Raw genomic sequence first — 19,655 nt, forward strand, 5'->3', positions numbered from 1 at the left:
CTTTACTTGCTGCCCGGGTTGTGCTGGCGCGCGGAGCCGGGGCGGCCGCGGGCTCGGCCGAGCGGGGCGGGAGCGGCGGCCGGTCGCTCCRTGCTGCCTCTAACACCTCTGCGGGCCTCTTCCCTGCTCTCTCCTAGATGTTCTCCCCTCCCGTGAGCAGCGGGAAGAACGGACCGACCTCCTTGGCCAGCGGGCACTTCAGCGGCTCAAGTAGGTAGCGCTCAGTCGCGGCCGCGCGCGGCTCCGGAGCCGGGCGCATCCCGGCAGCCCATCCCGGGAGCTGCCGCTGCACCGGCTCGGAGCCTTGTTAATTCCACCAGGCTGGGGCGTTTTCACGGTGTTTTGGTGCATTTATGATTTTTCTTTTAAAAAACAAACAAACAAAAAAAAACTTGTGTGATAGCTCCAGGTGGACTACTTCAAATCTTTTTATTTCTTTATTTTTAGTTTTTTTTATCTTAAGTATGGGAGGTTGTTTATTTCCCATTCCAGCTGCTATCTTTGTGTGCGGGAGCAGCGATAATCCAGGCATCTTGAGCGAGAATTAATTTTGTGACTAGGAGCGGAGGCTGCTGGAATTAAATAAATAACTAAGCGTGCCGGTGCTCACCCAGCTCTGCCYGGGCAAGGGTGCTCAGTGGCAGGCACCGGGGTTGCTGCCGGAATATTTTCCCAGTTATTTTTCCATTGAGTTATTCAGCAAGGCGCATTTTTCCGCTCGGGAGTGGGGCGTTTTCCCTGGAGTAGCGTGTGGCGTTTGGAGGGTCTGCGAATGCGGCGGGAGGAGTTGCGGTCCGGCCGCGCGTTTTCGTGCCCGGGAGCAGGTGACAAAAGGCAGGGCGCCGTGGTGGCCGGTGACCGCGGGCAGCTCAAGTTTTCCCCGGAGTTCCTGCGTGCCCGTGGGACGGGGAGCAGYGGGAGATGCCGCCGGGGCGGCGCGGCGTGGCGGGCGCCGCTCGGAGGCACCGGGCAGCCCGGGCTGCTGCTGCCCGGTCCATGCACCGACACCGCGGCCAACTCGCTCCCCAAGAAGGGAGGGCTGCCCGCAGCGACGGCTCCTACGATACTTAGCAAGTGCCACCCTGCAATTATTCAGTGCTCGTTTCATGCGTTTTTTTATTCTGTTCGGGCTTTCAAAATAATTGCGGAGTTTTGCTTTACCGTCGTAAATTTGGTTATAATTTGAATGTAGTGACTCGGAGAATTTTATTGTTAGGTTTGAACAACTTTCCACTCATAATTTGCCTTGTTTCTCCTTAGCTAACGATTTTCTTTCAATCCCATCTTTATCATTTTCTGAATTATATAATTTTAACGACTCACGTGACCGAATCCCTAGTATCTGTTATATTTGTTTTTGTTGGAGAGAAATCTCAAATATTTGCCGGGCGAATCAATTGGTCAAGCTGCCGGCGCAGGCGGGCGGCACTTGCTCCGGCAGCAGGGCAGGAGCTGCTCGTGTTCAGCAAACGCCCGTAACCCCCTGCGTGGAGTCAGCTGGATCAGAAGCACCAAGCGGGTGGAAAATCGGAATAGCGAGTGTCAGGATTTATTGAGTTTTGGTTTATTTCACGCGGTCTGAGCGGAGGGCGTCGCAGCCGCTCGGGTGCATTGTCTAAGGTGTGCGGATAACGGAGCGAGCTGAAGTTCGGCGCACGGGGAGCTCCGGGGACGAGCCGTGCGCTCGGCTGCGGCTCGAACGCGGGGCCGCGTGGGGGACGTCCCGCGGGATGCGGGCACCTGCACGGCACGTGGCCRCGCTCCCCGCGCCGGCACCCGGGCGCTCTTCCCAAGGGAGCGGGCAGCGGGTTGCCAAGCAGGGGGTTATCCTCCCTGCTGCTCCCCCGGCTGCTCCCGCTCGCTGCGGCCCCAGCGCCTTGGCTCGCGCGGCAGCGTGGACGGATAAATACGTGGAGGGCCTGGAGAGGGCTCCGTTAATAACACAAGAGCGGGGTTCCTCGTTGCAATGACACCTATTGCTAACGTGGAAAGGGAGCAGCCGGCGGGCTGGACGGGCGCCCTCTCCAAGCCGGCGCTCACCTTTTCCAAAGGGACCGTGCAGGCGTCCCAGGTGGCGGGGGGGAAGCACGGGTGTCCCTCCTCGCCACCAGCCCCAAACTGCTCCCGTGTCAAAAAAAAAAACCCAAAACAGAGAAAGACCCCCCCCAAAACAAGTAATCCCAAGCAGTGAAGTGAAACTAGCTGTACTTTAGGAAGTGCAGTAGTATTTCATGCTTAAAGTCCTCCTAATAGCATCGTATCCCCTAATATACGATGCTCTATTGTGATTTGTAACGTGCGAGCGGAAATAAAGCGGAGCCCCCTTYTCTTTCCCCCGCTTTTAATCCGCAATTCCCCCAACATGGCTCCTGAGCGGGAGGCAGGAATGTAACCTGAGCCCGGCCGCCGCGACATTCCCTTCCCTTCCTTCCCTTCCCGGGGAGCATTTTTCACATGAAAGGCTTTTGTGAGTGGGGCCGAGAGCAGGAGTTTCTGTTTGATGTTTGCAGGTGTTCGGCAGGGAGCACTGAAACAATCCGGCCGCTGACCTTCACCGGGGGATTGGGCAGCCCTCAAATCATCATCATCATTATTATTATTTTTAAGAAAGTCTCCCCAGAGTTACCTTCCATACACAGTGCATTTGAAAAGTGATTTCATACCTGTTATTTGAATCAAGCAGCTTCCTCCCATTAGAATCCAGGGACCTTTTAAAATTATTATTMTTATTACTATTTTTTWAAGAAAGTTGCCAGAGTAAAATGAATTTTCATAGATGCTCTAAATTTTTCAGAATGACTCGCTGCTGTTTCTGCAACAAAAACACTGGTGTGGAGCAGCAGAGCCCSTGACGGGCACAGGGAGGATGCTCATGGCTGGCACTGCGGTTGCAAGGGGCTTTTTGGCTACCATAATGCTGAAGAATTTGCCCGAACCAGGCGTTTTTCAGCTCAGGAGCTGTAAATGCAGTCCCGCACCTTCCCTCTTACGCTCGGTTCTTGCTCCTTCTRATGGAAGTGTTTAATTGTACCTGGGTGTGGGAGCATCTGCTCCGGGTTGCCCGCGCGCGCTGCCTGCGCAGGCAGCGAGTCGCAGGCTTTAGGGGCTCGCGTTTAATTTYGCCATTAGTTTGATTAAGGCTTGTCCCGCATTAGAATAACAGCGATTACAAATTAATATACCTTAATCTACGAAATTGCGAATTCAGCTTGGCTTTGCAGAGCGTTTTTACTTTCGGTGTGTCTATTAAGTGAATCGCTGCAAAAATCAGGTATTTGAGTATCGTCCGTCTATTATTGTTTTTGGAGTGAGATCTCCTGGGCAAGGCACGTTTTTTTGCCGTTATTGGTAGATGGGCAGAAAAGCTGATGCGAAATACCATGTTTATGTTGGAAGGGTGGGCTGGGCGCGCTGGGGTGCCTGTGCGGGTCCCCGTGGTGCGTGGGGAGGACCTGCCCGCCCGGGGGTCTGGGAGGGGGCAGTGCCCTCGGGCAGGGGGTCGCGGTGCAGGAGGTTCTGCAGCAGGCGTTGCAGCGGCGGAGCTGCAAGCACGTGCCGCGGCTGCAGTGGCCGGGGTGCTGCTGGGCAGCCGTTCTGCAGCTATTCCGGGTGATGCGGGCGCGAGACGGCGGAGCAGACTGTGCCCTGGYGTGGGCGGCGGGGCCCAGGCGTCCGGGCCGCTGTCCCGCTCCCGCCGCTCACTGCAGCGCTCGAGGACTCGCCACGGCCGCGCACAAAGGTGGCTGCTCCTGTGTTCCTCGTCCCTCACGTTTCGTGGCTGCAATGAGGAGGAGGAGGAGGAGGCCTGCCCTGCTCCCAGCTGTGTTTGTGTGCGGGAGACGCGGCCTCCTCCCCTCCAAGGAGCCCTGGGGAAGGGAGCAGTGCGGGGTGGCCGGGGACGGCGCTGCCCTGGGTGCCATGGTGCCTGTGCAGGGCTGTTGCACTACTCTGGTGCTGCTGTCTGCAGGTGTTGCAGCAACGTGTGCACCACCATATGTGCATGGGTGTTGCACTGCCCTGGGTGCCACGGTGCACGTGTGCCAGGTGTTGCAGTGGTGCACGTGTGCACAGCATTGCACTGCCCTGGGTGCCGTGGTGCACGTGTGCACAGCATTGCGCGGCCCTGGGTGCCGTGGTGCACGTGTGCACAGCATTGCACTGCCCTGGGTGCCGTGGTGCACGTGTGCACAGCATTGCGCGGCCCTGGGTGCCGTGGTGCACGTGTGCACAGCATTGCACTGCCCTGGGTGCCGTGGTGCACGTGTGCACAGCATTGCGCGGCCCTGGGTGCCGTGGTGCACGTGTGCCAGGTGTTGCAGTGGTGCACGTGTGCACAGCATTGCACTGCCCTGGGTGCCGTGGTGTGCAGGCCCTGCTCTGGGTTTGTGGCACCACGGTGCACGCGTGCCAGGCGCTGCATGGGTCTGGGTGCAGCGCGGTGCCCGCGTGCCGGCCGCTGCCCTGGCCGGTGCAGGCGCTCAGCAGGGCGCTGCACTGGCCGGGTCCCGTGGTGCGTGAGCCTGGTGTGTCTCGTGGAGCCGCCAGCCCCGGTGCTGTCCTGTCTCCTTGCTCCCGCAGCTATTTATGCTCCCGTTCCGGAGCTCAGGGCAAGGGATGGGGGTGCTCGGTTGGTGCTGGGGAGCAGAGCAGCCCTGCTGGGCGCAGGGAGGGCTGGTGCAGTGCGAGGGTCCCATGTTTTGTCACTGTCACACGTGTCCTCCTTGCCGAGCTCCTGAATATACTTAATAGCCTGGAAACGTGCACAGGGCCAGGGCCCTGAGAGGGGTGAGCGGCACGGCCTGGCGCATTCCCATGTCATTCCCGTCATCGGCAAGYGCAGCATCCCTGGACTGAATTCCCAAGGAACAGGGAATAGGCCCTGGGCGCCGCTGCCTGTGCATCCCGGGAGCCACGCTCCCTGCCCTGCATGCGCTGTGCAATGCATAGAATTGAGGTGCACTAAAAGCTGCTCAAAAGCTGATACGAACAGTTTGGGTTTGAGCTTAGAACTGTGCCTTTGTCCGCTCTTTCACGGCCCCAACGGGCAGTGCTGAGCGTGAGCTCTGCAGACCGAGCACTCGCTCCTGGTGCTGATACCCRGGCCGTCGCTGCAGCCGGTGTTTCTGGCCACGGGTTTTGTCCTGTCCGGTGGGAAGGAGCCCGGAGGTGGCCCCAAGGGACCCACCGCTCTCACGGGAGTGGCTGTCAGGAGGACAGGGGCGGCTGGAGCCACGTGCCCGGCGGTGCCGCAGAGACCCTGCTGCTCCCCGGCCAACTGCGTGCTCCACTTTTCTTATAAGTTTACTTAAAATGCCCGTCGTGTATAGCCTGTGCAGTAGCCGATGCCTTCGYCTGTGTGATCTTGGGGAAGCACCCATGGAAATGACGGGAAGCACTTGTATTTGGGGGCTGTTGCGTCCCTGGCATGTGCCTCATCCATAAGGAAATGGGGCCTGGGCTGCTTGTGTCCCCAGGGGTATCCCGGGCGCTACCCTGCGGCTGCTCCCGCTTTGTGGTGGGTTTTTTTGGGGGGTAAAACCCCATTCTGGAGGTTTGGGCTCGTGGCTCAGCACGGCGCGACGCCCCTTCCCCTCCGACCGCGCGTTTCAGTGCGATCGACCTGCTTGATAAATAACCGGTACAAAGGTTTTGTTATATTAAAAAGAGCTAAGTACGGCTCCTGATGGAATAGCAGGGCCCTAATTGAATCTGGGCGGCTCTGGCGCTGCTCGCGGAGCAGCTGAGACGTTTTGTGCTGCGTGACGTCAGCCCCGGCTTGATCAAATTATGGCCGGGGGCTGCGGGGGCACCTGCCGCCCCGCGCCCGCTCCGAGGGTGCTGCTCTGCATCCCGCATGGGCGCCTTTCCCCATGCATCACATGGAGCACGGCAGCTGTCGCGCTGGTGTCTAGTTAAACTCCTTGGAAAAGGCTCGTCTGGGTGTTTGGAGCAAGGCTGGGCTGAGCTAAGCCCGGCTAAGGGCAGCCGTGTGGTCACGGTGTCCTGGGCTGCTGGGGTACCGTGCCCAGGGCAGCTCTTTGCAAGGGACCCTGCATAAAGACAGAGGCGACAGAGGTTTCCTGCTCTCACACCGTGCAAACAACCATATTAAAGTGTTTTAGGTTGAATTCCCGTCTGGGGAGGCTGGCAATGCCAGGCGGGCCACGGTGCCGGCGGCGGGAGGAGATGCCCATCCTTGGGTGACGTCCTTGGCTTGCTCAGCTGGGACACAGCAGCGGCTACCGCTGGGTTTGCCCCGGGCTGCCCACTGCATTGGGGAGGCGACCTGGCCTCCCAACACGAGGGCTTCGGACGGGTCCGAAACGTGGCCCCGTCCCGGGCGGGGACGGCGCTGGAAACGGTGCCCGCAGCGAGACAGGCTGTGTCCAAGGGCGCATCTTCCATAGCTTTGGGGTGCTTGCGGCAAGGATTTGAGGGAGAAATGGAAAAAAGATTTGAAAAATCCATTTCCTGATTATTATTTTTCTTAATTCCCCTTCTTTTTCTTTTTCTTTTTTTCTTAAAGGAAATTCAGTTTTGTGCGGTTGCTGGTGCAGCCGTTCCCTGTCATCTTGCTTGGCTGTCAGCGATGCCCTTTGCTTAGTCAGACCTTACAGATTTCCTTGGTTTTCCTGTGCTTTGACTAACTAGTGTCACATTAATTGTTGGCTTTGGGTTGGTTTAAATTCGTGCTTAAATTTGTTCTTTGTGCTCTCCTAAGCCAACTTTATTAAATGGTATTTTGTCCGTCRTGGCCCTTTGGGAAAAATTAACCATTAAGCCCTGCTCAGAGACCAGATACTGCTTTATTCCGCAGGATCCTTGTTGTTAGCAAGCTCATTGCTTCACTTTTGTTTTCTGTGTCTAAATCCTTTGTTGATTTTATACTCCTTGGAAAGATTTACTTACGTAGGAAACGCTGTGCTTTGTTGTATAAACAGGGGAAAATTCGTGTTCCTAAAATTAAATGTTTTGTAAACACCACAAGCCAGAGCTTTTAATTCAAGACCTGGTTTATTAGCTAATGGACATTGTCTTTTTCCCTCTCCGGGGTTGGGGTTTGGTCCCCGCGCAGGCTCGTGGGGCATGTTCCGCTGTAGGTGCCTTCTCTGTGGGAAAGTGGCTTTGCTAGTTGGAGCATAGATGTCTGTAGGGAAAACTAAACAATTGTTCTTCTTAGAACCCCAAACCCAGTGTATTTGAAGTATAATAATGCTGCCACCCTCCAAAATATGCATCAACCCAAATTTTTCCATAGCCTTTCTTGAGAATGCAGCCAAGTCCAGGGGTACGTGGGTCAGTGTCGTGGTCACTTCCCACCTCCGTGGCTCCCAGCCTGTCTGGGTGTTTGTTGTCCCTTTTCTCCATTTCCCCCCCTTACTGACCTATTTTGTTCACTCCTTAGTCTTGGCTTGGGTCTTGCTTCCAAGACCTGCCTGGTTCTACCGGGCTTGCTTAGAGTTTCTGCTTAGCGCTTACCGGGCAAGACGTTGGAGTGGCGGAGGGACTGGGAGGAAGGACTGGGAGCGCTAAATCCCAGCCTCCACCGGGCAGCACATAAGGGGTTGGCACCCGTGGTTTCTCACTCCTGCAAGACCCATTGCCTGTTATTGCCAAGTGCTTTGTGTGCCCATCGTGCCCACGGTATCTGCGTGCAGGGAGATTGCATTTACCATACTTAAAGTAGAATATTTCCAGATTGTAAAGATGCGTTTTAACTTGATTTTTAAATTTATTTTTTATCCACAAAGTCTTCTGCCTGTTTACCCCCAGGTGAAACTTGAGCTTGAGCACAGGGCACGGCCGAATGTAGCGCCTAATGCAGAGCTGCCGTTTCCTTAATCCAGCATAGAAGGAGCTTAAATAGAAAGTGCAGGATTATAAAAGAAGTGGCTTTCTTCTCCTTAATACAAAGCAGTTTCCTCTCACTCAGCCTGGCTTGTATCCCTGGTCCTGGAGAAGGAGGGATGGAGCCAGCGGAGCCGGKGCACGGGAGCATCACCCAGCTCCCTGCCCTCCCGGGGCTGCTCCCGTCCCGCRGGATCCTGGAGCATCACCCGGCACCCTGGTCCTGGCAGATGGGTGTCTGCAAGGAGATGGGAAAGCTGCTCCCTTTTTTCTGAGCTGCTGCCTTAAAATGGCTCTTTCAAGGCACCCCTCTCTCCATGCTGCCTATAAAGAGCGCTTGGTGACTCGACGCCTGCTTTCGAGATGGTTAAAGTTAAATGAGATGAATCCTATCTTAATGGTCCCCTGGGTCTACTTGAGTCTTTTTTGAGAACACAAAATCCTTCATTCTTATGTCTCTGAAGAATCAAGGGACCACATCAGATAAACTCGAGAGCTGCTCTCTCCCTGCAGTGCTTTCTGTTGTTATTTATGTATTTATTGTGTTTATTGAAGGCGGCCACGCTGGCGTTGCGCGCTGYAGAGGGTTAATTGGTTCCAGCCACGGAGCTAATTGGTTTGGGTTGGCTCCCGACGAGGAGACGTGAACCAGACCCTCCTCCATGGGTGATGCTCCCGGAGCAGGAGACCCTTCCCCAGGTCCCCTTGGCGCCTTCGGAGAGCAGATTTTCTCCTGCTTTGCCACTTCAGCCCATTCTTAACMGTGGGTTCCCCAAAATGCCTCCTGCCGAGCAGCCGGGATGTGCCCAGACGTGGCTGCACGTCTCCCTTGGTAGCATCTTTTGAGTTTAATCCAGCTCGCTGACTAATAGCGGCTGAGTCCAAAGAGTTATTCTGAGACTTTTGAGTCAGTCCAAATTTTGCCTTAAAATGGGTTTGCTTACATGCAAGAGCTGTTTTGCTCGCCCGCATTTGTTGTTGCATTTTTGAATCATTCTCGACTTGAAAGGTCTCTGATTTCTTTTTTTTTCCCCCCCCCAATCTAATTGGCATTTCCTGGGAGAACTTCTTTAAGAAAGATGGACATGTCATTTACTGATGGAGGGGAAGGTCCTCCTAGAGAAGCACCACAAGTTCCAGGGGCTTGCTGCCTAGCCCTGGATCTATAAGCTGTGCTGATATGTAGTAAGGACAGTTTTTGGGGGGAGTCTTGGCACCTTGTGTTCCCAGCCCGTGCAGCAGTGCTGCGAATACGGCCCTGCTGCTGGCAGGCAGTGAGCGAATGAATAGGAAGAAGTTGAACACCTATGACTGGGTAACCTTGATGCTCTTTGGAGTAATAAACACTAGTAGATAACATGCAGAAGGAAGTGGTGGTGGATTTACGCAATCCATCCGATCCACGCCGGGAATATTTCGTCATGGCTCCATGGACACCCCGGAGCTGTGCTGAGCCTTGCGAGGCAGGATCTCGGGCTCTGCTGGGGAGCTAGTGGGATAAGGTCTAAAACGACGTTTATTAGGGCGAGGGCAGCRAGGAGAGTCCTTGCTGGCTGCTAGATGAGCCGCAGCTCTTCGGTGCTTCCGAGGATATCGCCGCGTTCCCTTCCTTTGCAGCTCCCATTGTGGAATTAAAGTGCGCATTTCCTGCTCGCTTGTTGGGCTGAAGCCTCCTTCAAGAGCACATTCAATAATTTGCTGTATTCATCTCCTCATCATGCTCGTGGTTGTGCTGCATTCACCTACCGGCAGGCTGCGGGAATACGGAGAGGGAGGATGAATATGGATGAAGTGAGGAATGCGAGCGATTCCAGAGCTGCTCCTCGCGCTCGCTTGCACGCTCGGGGTGCAAGACTGGAGAGCAGGGCAATGCTTCGAGCTGCCAAGAACCCCTCGTGCACAAAAGCACAAGGAAGCTTTTCCCTGGAGCTGGAGAGAGGGAAAAACGGGAATATTCCTCCCAGCTTTCCCATGGGAAGGACCATGTGTCTCTGCAGCCGTGCTCCCATGCTGATGGAGATGGGTGCAGAGCAGGCACCCTGCGAGCCAAGGGCTCTGCTTAATTATTACTGTCCAGAAGAATAATTTTTTCMTATGCATTGCTTGAGGTTTTGCGAGGAGGTGATGCTTTTGGGCAGTGGAGCAAACTATTGCAAAGTTGTGTCGGGGTTTTAAAGCAATTTAGGAAGTATTCTTCCTTACCAGCCACATTTGCATTGGAGCTTCTCTTTGAAAAAGGGCACTGCCATCCACAGAACTAGTGTGTGCTTTGTATTTCCTTGTCCTACTGTTTGGGTTATAAACATATTTAAAAAAATATATTCACATACACAACATTATCATGATTCGGCTTAAGCATCTGTGGTTATAAGTGCACTTCATTTCACCTAATTAAGTTATTTAGTCATTTACACATTAGCAGTGTACTACATATTCCACTTTTACAGGAACTTATTTTAATTATACCCACAGTTCTGTTCTGCTCCATTATAGCCATAGATCAAGCTGAATAATAACCATTCTAAAAGCCATATGCTAAAAGAGATTATAGGTCATTAAGGCCAAATTAAGGTAACATTTCTGATGGTCACAAACAGAAGTCTAACCAACAATTATCTTTTTTCAGGTCTGTAGATAGGGTCCTCTTTGGGCTTTTAAGATGACAACCAAAGGACAATCTCCGAGTTCCTAATTGTTGGCGTTGGTCTCAGAGGTTGCAATGTCTGAAATTAGTAAGGTTTGCTGAGGCAGAAGGGTGTGTGTTTGTGTTTCCCCCCTCGCCGCCGTTCTGGTGGTTGCCAGAGGGCCCCCACGTAACCCTGCTCCCCCCAACGTGTCCCCGCGAGCTCCAACCCTTGCTGCCCTTTGCAGGGATGGGGAGCGGAGGCGCCTTCCCCGGGTGTCCCCTGGCTCTGGCATGGGATGGAGCTGGGTCTGAGTGTCTGCAGGCTCATCCTGCCTCCCAGTTTGCACTGACAGAGTCTCAGCGTGCGGGCATGCACGCATGTGCAGGAGCGGTGGCTATTTAAGAATGTTTATAATGCCTTTGTTGGGTAAAATCAAGGCTTTTGCACAAGAAAAAACTACATATGGATATGAAATATATATATATATATATATATATATATAGTAAAAATGGTCATTGACCCCTTCAGAGCTGTTGCTGCTTGAGCTCAGGTAGGAGGATGGGATGGGAATAGTGCCTCTCTTCCACAGCCGAGGCCGGCAGGTGCCTCGGAGTCCCAGCGAGGTTAATCCACAATGGGCAATGCTACGTGGGATCCCCTCGCTGCCCCTGTACCCGCCGTGGCTTAGGGGTAATAGCAGGAAAAAGGCAAAAAAGCAGCCTCTTACCTCACGGGCCCGTTTGAAACAGGTAGCCCCGCACTCCTGCGGGCTCGCCCCGCACACGGCTGGCGCTTCGGTTGCCACTCGCTGCAAAYAGACTCTCATAATAAGGCTTAAAATAATAAGTTTGGTGTTGTGAAGTATTTTTGTGGTGTTTATAGGTGCAGGGGTGTGCATCAACCCTGTTTATTGGAATGTTTGCAAGGGGAAATAGGGGCTGGAAGAGACATTTGGGATTAGCCGCTCTCGTTGCCTGCTGTTGCTTAAATTGCTGCGCTTTATCTTAAAATCTTCTAGGTTTTATTTTTGGCTCCAAGAAGCGTCTTGGAATAACGTGGCAGCATCTCAGCCCCGATGGCCGGCGCCTCATGGTGATGTTTTGGCACAATTTAAGTGTGGCCGGTTTAGCCGCGCTTGCTGGCRCTCCAGCACTTGCGCGGCACGTTTCCCTCCCCATCTGTCCCCGCGCCCAACGTGTCCCACCAAAGGGACCTTTCCTGGGCCAGCCTTGGGGGCGGGTGAGCCCTGTCCCGGGCTTTGCTCGGGATTTGGATGTGGTGTGGCATTGACCTGCCTTGTTTTCATCTCAGAGAATACCAAAGGGCGCTTTGCTGCAAATGTGCTATTTGCAGCGCTGCACGGGTGTCTGCATAGCAGAATTCTGCACTTGCACTTAGAACGTTATTGTGAAGATAAATGCACTTGCTGGGCTAGGCTGGGAGTTTGTGGGTTCCTAGGAGAGCTTTGCTCGCAGGAGGTAGAGCCCATTGCATCAGGAGGGCCAGAATGGCTAGATCTGCTCTCCTGCTCTCAAATACTGACACTGAAGCGTGGAGCCTCGTGTCCCACCAGGAGCAAGGGGTTCGAGCCCCCTGCACTTGGCTCGTGGGTCCCCAACCCCTCGCCATGCTTTTGTCCGTGGTAAACCTGGTGGGTAGGAGCTCACCTTGAGCACCTCGGTCTTGCATTGTCACTGTGCCTGTGCTGAGCCACGGGGACAGGGATTGGAGTGAGTTTGGGAGCGTTTGTGGTGGATTTCCTAGCGCTCCTGGTCCCCGGGTGCTGCAGTCCAGCTCCTGGTCCTTGCAGCACCATCCCCTGCCACCTTGACTGTCACTCTGACCGCGTGCCTGGGCGTTGGGTCGCACTTGGSCGTTGGGTTTTGGGTGGTTTCATGCCTGAGCTGAGATGCACGTGGTAACATGGGCAGCTCTTCTGCTCCGTCACCCTGTGCCTGGCTCCGGTCTTGACGATGTCTCCCACGGGCGCCGGCCGGGATCACCTGCAGCTCTGTGGGCTGCACCAGGCTCGTGAAACTGGGGGGCTTTTCCTGCATTTTTGTTGTGCACGGGGAGCCGGGAGCGCRCAGAGAAGCTCTATCTAAAGCGCGGTGCTCGCGGTGGAGCATCTCCCACCTCGCCGTGCGCGGCGGCTCCAACACGGGAAGCGTCGCGGTCACGGAAGGGCTGGGAAGCACCCTTCCCAGGGCGAGCTTGGACATTGTCACCTTCTCAGTTAAGGGAAACGGGGCTCTTAAGGATGACCTCACGGAGCATTACGCGCAGGCACGTTTGGAAGAGATGYGTGTGTTTGAACGTGTCCCTCCGTCGTCTCCGCTCCGCTTTGAATCCCCTAGGAAATTGCGTTGTGGTGTCCCTGGAATAGGGACCAATGATTTTTTCCTTAAACTGTGAAATTTCTATCTCCACATCTATCATTTGCCAAAGGAGCTAGAGCTTTCCTTGCTATATAATTAGTCATCCAAACAATCTGAATTTCATGTTCTGGTATCGGCAAGATGGAAGGCGGCTCTTGCTTTGGAAAATCTGGCCGTTGATTTGAGGTATCCAAAAAAAAGAGGTGGAAACCTAGCTTTAAAACCTCCCTTTCAATTAACAAGTTATTTTGGTCACTGGAAGCAGAAAAAAATTGTATTGAGCAAGGTGTATTTGAATTTGAAATTTCAGGAAGATTCCATGGCAACTGTAATAGGAAAGGAGGAGAATCTTTCATGAAACCTTAGATTTTAGGTAATCAGGTTTGTTTACTTGCTTTTTTGCTTTGTTTTGAAAAAAGTCCTAGCGCTTGGACTGTGAGCTTTGTACAGTTGTCTGTTTTCAATAGGTAAATTATGGTGAATTAAAATGGTCTTGAAACTTCATAAACACAGTTGCAGTCTTTCATGGAAAAAAAAGAAATATAGCGCTCTCCCTGAAAACACTTTCCCCAAATATTTGTAATTCCAAGATTAAAAGAAGGGCTCATAGTAGAATTTTTAATATGCAGTAATTAGTGTTGAAAAATAGTAAGAGAAAGATAGACAACTCTATAAACATATTTTCTGCACATGATCAAAGATAAATATTGAGTGATAGGAAAATAATAACGTTAACAGTGATAGCAGATAAATCTGGTAGCTATTGAGGATTTTATTTTTTACTTAGGTCATTGCAGCGCTGTATTACTGATGTTTATTTGAAGTACGAATACAAAGAAGAACTTTACCAGGTTGCTCGTCACAGAAGTTGCTATCTAAAGGGAAATATCACTGATGGAAAACCAGAGAGACTAAATAGATATATTTGGTCTCACAGGCAGTCCATTAATTTGCTCAAATTAAATATTATCTTTAAATATTGAAAGGTTAAATGTACACTGATAATGGATTTAGACAGCCATTAAGTCATAATTGCTCTCTAATGCAGTTAGCAAAAGACATTATTTGATATAACTTATTGAAAAGGGACTAAAAGCACCAGGATTATTTTTTTTTTCCACTTGTCCTTTTTCATATAAATACACCAGATTAAATTCCATTTTCATCTAACGTGGTGGAGCCKCTTCTGGGCTGCGTTTGTGGGGCTGCGAGCAGGGGCGCAGGACGCGCCGCATGGGCAGAGCTGTCTGCGACGGTCCCTTTTGGGAGAAATAGCCCCAATTTGGGTCCCAGGCGGGCAGCTCCACGGTCACACATCTCACAGGACTTCCCTTTATGTCMAAAATAATAAATAAAGATGGTTATCAGAGTATTCTTGGGTAGTGCCTCTTGCCCAAAGCCTGCAAGGGGCTTAATCGTAAGTGCCTGTTATCCCTAGCTGGGGTATTTTTCTTCTTTAATGAAATTTAATGTGATTGTATTAAATGTAGAAGCCTTATTTAAGGTAAAGGAAAATGTCCTTCTCATCCAGGATGCTATTATAGTGAAAGTTAGAAATTGTTCTAGAATATTATGCCACTTTTTTTGGGTAATTCACGCAATTTAGCTAATGAGTCAGGATGAAATAATTTGTGTTACTTTCTTGTTCTGCATCGTATGAAATAAAAATATGAACGGGGTTGCTGCAAAATGATTCATAAGGAGAAATCGATTGCAAATTTGTGGCAGCGACGAGCACAGAGCGGCGCTCCGGGCGCGGGGCGCTGCGGGGGCCCTGGGGTGTCTGCAACCAAGGGCCTCCACGCGATACCTTCGGTACATCCTGCATCCTGGCGTGTCTAAGCAAAGAGCTTACACTGCTGATAAATGACTGGAAAATCTCTGCCTTAATGAAAAATGTATTTCTCAAAAAAAAAAAAAAAAGATTTTTTTTGACAAAAATAACAAAAGATATTTTTTTGGAGAAATACTTATTTCATTAAGACATTTTTAAAAAGTGGTTTCCTTTTTTTTTTTTGCTTTGTAATATATGATGCTTTCTCCTTTGGCTAATTTTGGGGCCAGTTTTTAGAGAGCAGTCCTTGATTTTTTTTTTTTTTTTTGTCGTTTAAGCAAAACTTTAGGAAAAGGGCATTTCTAGGAAAGGAATCCATGTGGAGCAGGGAGATAAGTGTTACTTAAACCCTGGCTAGCCAGGGCAAGCAAGCAGGCAAGCAAGCTGTCCTGTGCACAGGACAGGTCCTGTGGACCTGCAGCAGGTCCTGTGCATGTCCTGCGGAATGAAAAGCCCTGCGGAAGGAAGGCTGCTGCTCTATAGGGAGGACGTTTTCTTGGCTTTTTCTAAGGGGTTTCCTTCTTGTCCATGTAASTCTTGGATGTTGTGGAGCAGTTCTCCATTGCGACCCTGGCATCTACACCCTTGGCATCACTGGCCAAGACTCCTTGCATGAGGTTCCCAGGCTTGGAAAACTGCATCCAAAATGGCCTGGGGGGCACAATTCTCAATTTTGGGGTCTACACCCCATGATGTGCCTACGTCCTGGGTATCTCCAACATTCCTGCTAACACAGGTGGTGGAGCGGAGCTGGTGGTGGCTCCCTTGTCTCCTTTGAAGACCCACACATGAGCAGGAAACCCCTTTTCTCCTCAAAGCTAACAYTGACAAGCCTAACTTCCTCTTGGTCATGTTATCTGCAAAATTTTTAGGGAAAAGTATGAAAGCTGGGAAGGAGGCTCTCATGTTGTTTCAGCCAAGAAAATCTCCAGCTGTTGGCCAGGGTGTGCAATTTCTGGCTTCCCTTCCAGCCCTGTTTCTGAGTGAATTTCTCATGGACCAAAGCAGGTTTGGTTCTGGGAGTGTGCTACAGAGTGAATATTCCCAAGAAAATCACTGCTTGGACTGAAAAGATTTATTTTTGTCCAAGTTCAAAGGGGAGATTTTAACAGATTAAGTGAGATCTAGATTTCAGTTGTTTGTTGGCAAAACCTTAGCACGAGGGCCTCCTCRTCATGACCTCAACCTTGTTGCTGCCCAACAAGCTCAGAACAGCAAGGCCAGGAGCAGCCAAAGACGCAGAGGTGGAGAAGAGTCGCTCGTGGTGAGCACCATCAACCCTGTTTGGAGAAAAGGGAAGAGGGAGTAGAAAGAAGAGGGCTGAGAGCAGGTCACTTGTCTGCTTTTGGGTGAAAATTGTGGAAAAGTGCACAGAAGGACTGGGGAAAATGGACAGAGAAATGGTCTCAGAAGAGAGAACATTCCTGCAGAGACAACATGCCCTGAAGTCATGGTCTACCTGGTTTGGAGACGGARGAAGGAAGGATGACAGTGCAGTTGTAGGTGTGGAAAGGTGAGGATGAAGCCAATGGTGCACCAGTCTGGTGCATGGGGCTGAGGAGATGTCATGGGTTGAATGGTGCATCTGGCTTTGTGGGGTGGTCGCTAGGGGAGAGAGTCTAAGGAAGACAAGCAAAATAAGGAAGTTACTTGAGGAGTGGTAGCAGCAGGACCCCAAAGTAACACGTAGTATGGGAAAATGAAGAGCATTTACGAAATACCAGTCAATACTGGTAGAAAGTGAGAGTGAGGGGGAATTAAGTACGGATTGGAAAGGRCAAAACTGTGAGAAGAAATACTCAGCATCTCCTCTTGGGCTGCAGAGCGACAGCAAAGGGTAGCGTTCTGTAAGGGAGGGGTGCTCTGGGAAAGGCTCCTGTCTTCCACAGAATCACTATCACTGGAAAAAGACCTTCAAGATCACCAAGTCCACTCGTTGACCCATCACCACCATGTCTTTGTGAGAGCCACGAGGACGTGGCACGGGTGGGTTGTGGATGTATTTTCCTCTTGGTTTTATGCCAGCTTGGTTCTTTGGGCAAAGGCAACCCAAAACCAGGCCTGATGTCRGTGACCCATGGGATGACGATGCCGTTGGTGTCCTCACAGCTAGAGGTGACCAGGGAACGCTGGAGCCACGGAGCTGAGCGCTCTGCGTGTGCAGTGGTTGCTTGCCCCTCACYGTGGGTTTAAACCTAGTGTTTTTCATCAAACAACACTTGAACTTTTCACGGAGCTCTGCGAGAGCTCCTCCTGCTCGCATTATGGGCAGCAAAGGCTCAGATGAGGCTTGGGGAGGCTGTGCCAGCACATCTGYTCCTCACACCACCCAGGAAAGCAGCATAGATGGTCCAGGACGCTTCCTTTTCCAGCCTGTTTTCCCCCAAGTCACTGGAGCGCTTCGGCAGAATGCACTTTATTTACCGGGATACTCACAAGGAAGGCGGTGGTCCCRGGATGGGGCTGCAACGCAAGCAGTGTTGCTCCTCGAGGAAGCCTTCCTGGTGCAGAGCGGCTCCCTTGGCCACCCGCCCTGTCCCCGACGTTGCCCCTCATCCCCCTTGGCCCTTTACCTCTTTAGGGTTTCATCGTGTCTGCTGCCCAAACGCTGCAGCGAGCGCAGGGAGCCGGGGCGCCTTGCYGTGTGCAAGGCAGAAATCTGGGCACTTTTCTTGTTTTTTGCCTACTTAGGGAAGCATTCAGCTAAGTTTGCTTATCTCTGGGACCTGAGGGTCATAATGGCACAAAAAAAAAAAAAAAATAGTCCTCCTCCTGAAATGCTGAACTTTTATTTGAAAGTTTTCTAGGCTGAAATAAAGAGGAAAGATAGAGTGAAATAACTTCCTGGGAAACCTGTATCCCATTGCAAAGAGCAGTGACGGAAATCACAGTATCGTTACGGTTGGCAGAGACTTGAAGATCACGGAGTTCAGCCGAAATACAGTGGAAACCAGTAAAACTCAGGCTCCTTGCGGCGCGCGGGGGGCTCCGCTCCGCTCCCGGCGCAGTGCCGGTGGCCGGGATGGCTCCGGAGCCGCCGCTCGGCATCCCCGCGACGCCCCGCAAGTGCCAAGCGTGGCGCGGCTGCTGCGGCTGCTTCTGAAAGGGAGGCTGCGAACGTAGGAACGGTGCTGGTGTGCCGGGGAGAACGATAGAGGCAAGATTGTCAAATGCCTGGAAATTGCTACTTTGTTGTTTTTCTCACCTAATTTTATTTGTGGCGCCTGATTGTAGTGACATGCATCTTTAGAAATGAGCCTGAGGAGTTACTCGCATATTGCTAGATTTTGGTTTTTGAGCCTTTGTGTTTGCCGGCTGCCCAGCCCTGCGGTCCGGCGCTGCCGTCCGCAGCTCYCCGAGGCGGGAGCAGGGCTGCGGCGCGCGGCTTTCCTGGCCGCCCTGCGGGAGGAAAGGAGGTTGTACCCGGTGCAGCCCTCGGGCCCTGCACCCGACCTGCCTACCAAGGTTCATCCTCCCGGGAGCACCTTTGGGATCATATTCCTGCGSGCTGCATAGTGAGAGCTCTAGCGCTGGATGTATGGGTTAAACTAAGGCTCAGCCGGCACAGACGGGCGCATGAGGGAAAGTGCAGTCTCACCCCACGGTGTCCTGATGAAGCCGGCTCAATAAAGGGAATCATCTACAGGACGGATGCTGCCGGCTCCGCAGGGACACGGGCCGSTCCCGCTGTCCCCATGCGCAGGGTCTGTCCCCCATTGGGGCACTGAATCCTTCCAGGTTTTTTTTTATTCAAGAGTCACACCAACAGGTCCCAAGCGATGCTAACGTGTCCCACAGACCCTGTGCGACGCCGCAGTGCAGTCTTTGCACCTCCCGGCCGGCCTCTTTGCGCCCTTCTCCTCCCAGCTCCGCTTTCCTCCCGCTGGCAAGGCTGCGGAGCGCTGCCTTGGAGCTGCTCCAGCCTTCGGCAGATGTGGATCAGATCCCAGATTAGTAACACTGCTTTTTATTTTCCCTTTTTTTTTTTTTGCAACGCCCACCTAAGCGCACCTTGCTCTTGGCATGCGAGAGAGAAGTTAATCAYAGCGCTCGCTTAGGGCTCGTCCCATCCTGCTCCTGCTCCTGCACTGGAAGAGCTCCCGGTATCTCCCAGTGCGCAGGATTGCACTCCTGCTGCTGCACTGGGAAAGGCTGGAGTCATGGAGGGGTGTCTGGTGGGATGTTGGGAAGCGCTGGGAATCAGTGGCCCAGGCTCTTCCATAAGGAGCCCACCTGCGTCTCCGAGTGCCCCTTGGAAGTCCAGCCTCGGGAGCCAAATAAGGGAAAAACAAGTGAAATCAGCGGCAAAATGGGCCTTAGCAGGCGAGCAACAAAGCAGCTGAGGATACGGGAAGCTTGGATCCCTTTGATTTTTTATTCATATATGAAACAAGCTTGAGATTTGTTAATTTTGCTTAAGTGCCATGGCAACATACGTATCTGTTTTGCAGCTTATGAAATGTATTTTTGGAAGCGGTGACTCACGCGCGCGCACGTTCCTGCTGCTCGAAGGCAGCGCCTTTGCCTCGGCCCCGTGCAGCCCCGTGCAGCCCCGTGCAGCTCCACGCAGCCCCGCGCAGCCCCGTGCAGCCCCGTGCAGCCCTGTGCAGCCCCGTGCAGCCCCGTGCAGCTCCACGCAGCCCCGTGCAGCCCCATGCAGCCCCGTGCAGCCCCGTGCAGCCCCGTGCAGCCCCGTGCAGCTCCACGCAGCCCCGTGCAGCCCCGTGCAGCCCCATGCAGCCCCGTGCAGCCCCACACAGCCCCATGCAGCCCCGCGCAGCCCCGCGCAGCCCCACGCAGCCTGTGCAGCCCTGTGCAGCCCCGTGCAGCCCCGTGCAGCCCCGCGCAGCCCTGTGCAGCCCCGTGCAGCCCTGTGCAGCTCCACGCAGACCCGTGCAGCCCCGTGCAGCTCCACGCAGACCCGTGCAGCCCCGTGCAGCCCCGTGCAGCCCTGCGCCGTGGGGACCG

At 52.9% G+C, this 19,655-nt stretch overlaps 1 protein-coding gene across 6 annotated transcripts in view; it reads left to right on the forward strand.

The window, feature by feature from the left end:
• The first annotated feature begins 137 nt into the window (after window positions 1-137).
• Window positions 138-19,655, forward strand: part of TCF4 (transcription factor 4) — a 147,323-nt gene continuing 127,805 nt past the window's right edge. For 5 of the 6 annotated variants that reach the window (XM_026039196.1, XM_026039208.1, XM_026039201.1 and 2 more), the window contains exon 1: window positions 138-210. In XM_026039196.1, coding sequence (XP_025894981.1) covers window positions 138-210 — 73 coding nt within the window. The remainder of the gene's footprint in view (window positions 211-19,655) is intronic. The other variant, XM_026039231.1, reaches the window with a different exon arrangement.

This window comes from Nothoprocta perdicaria, unplaced genomic scaffold, assembly GCF_003342845.1.
Source record: "Nothoprocta perdicaria isolate Ctin4 unplaced genomic scaffold, notPer1 scaffold_10, whole genome shotgun sequence".
NCBI lineage: Eukaryota > Metazoa > Chordata > Aves > Tinamiformes > Tinamidae > Nothoprocta > Nothoprocta perdicaria.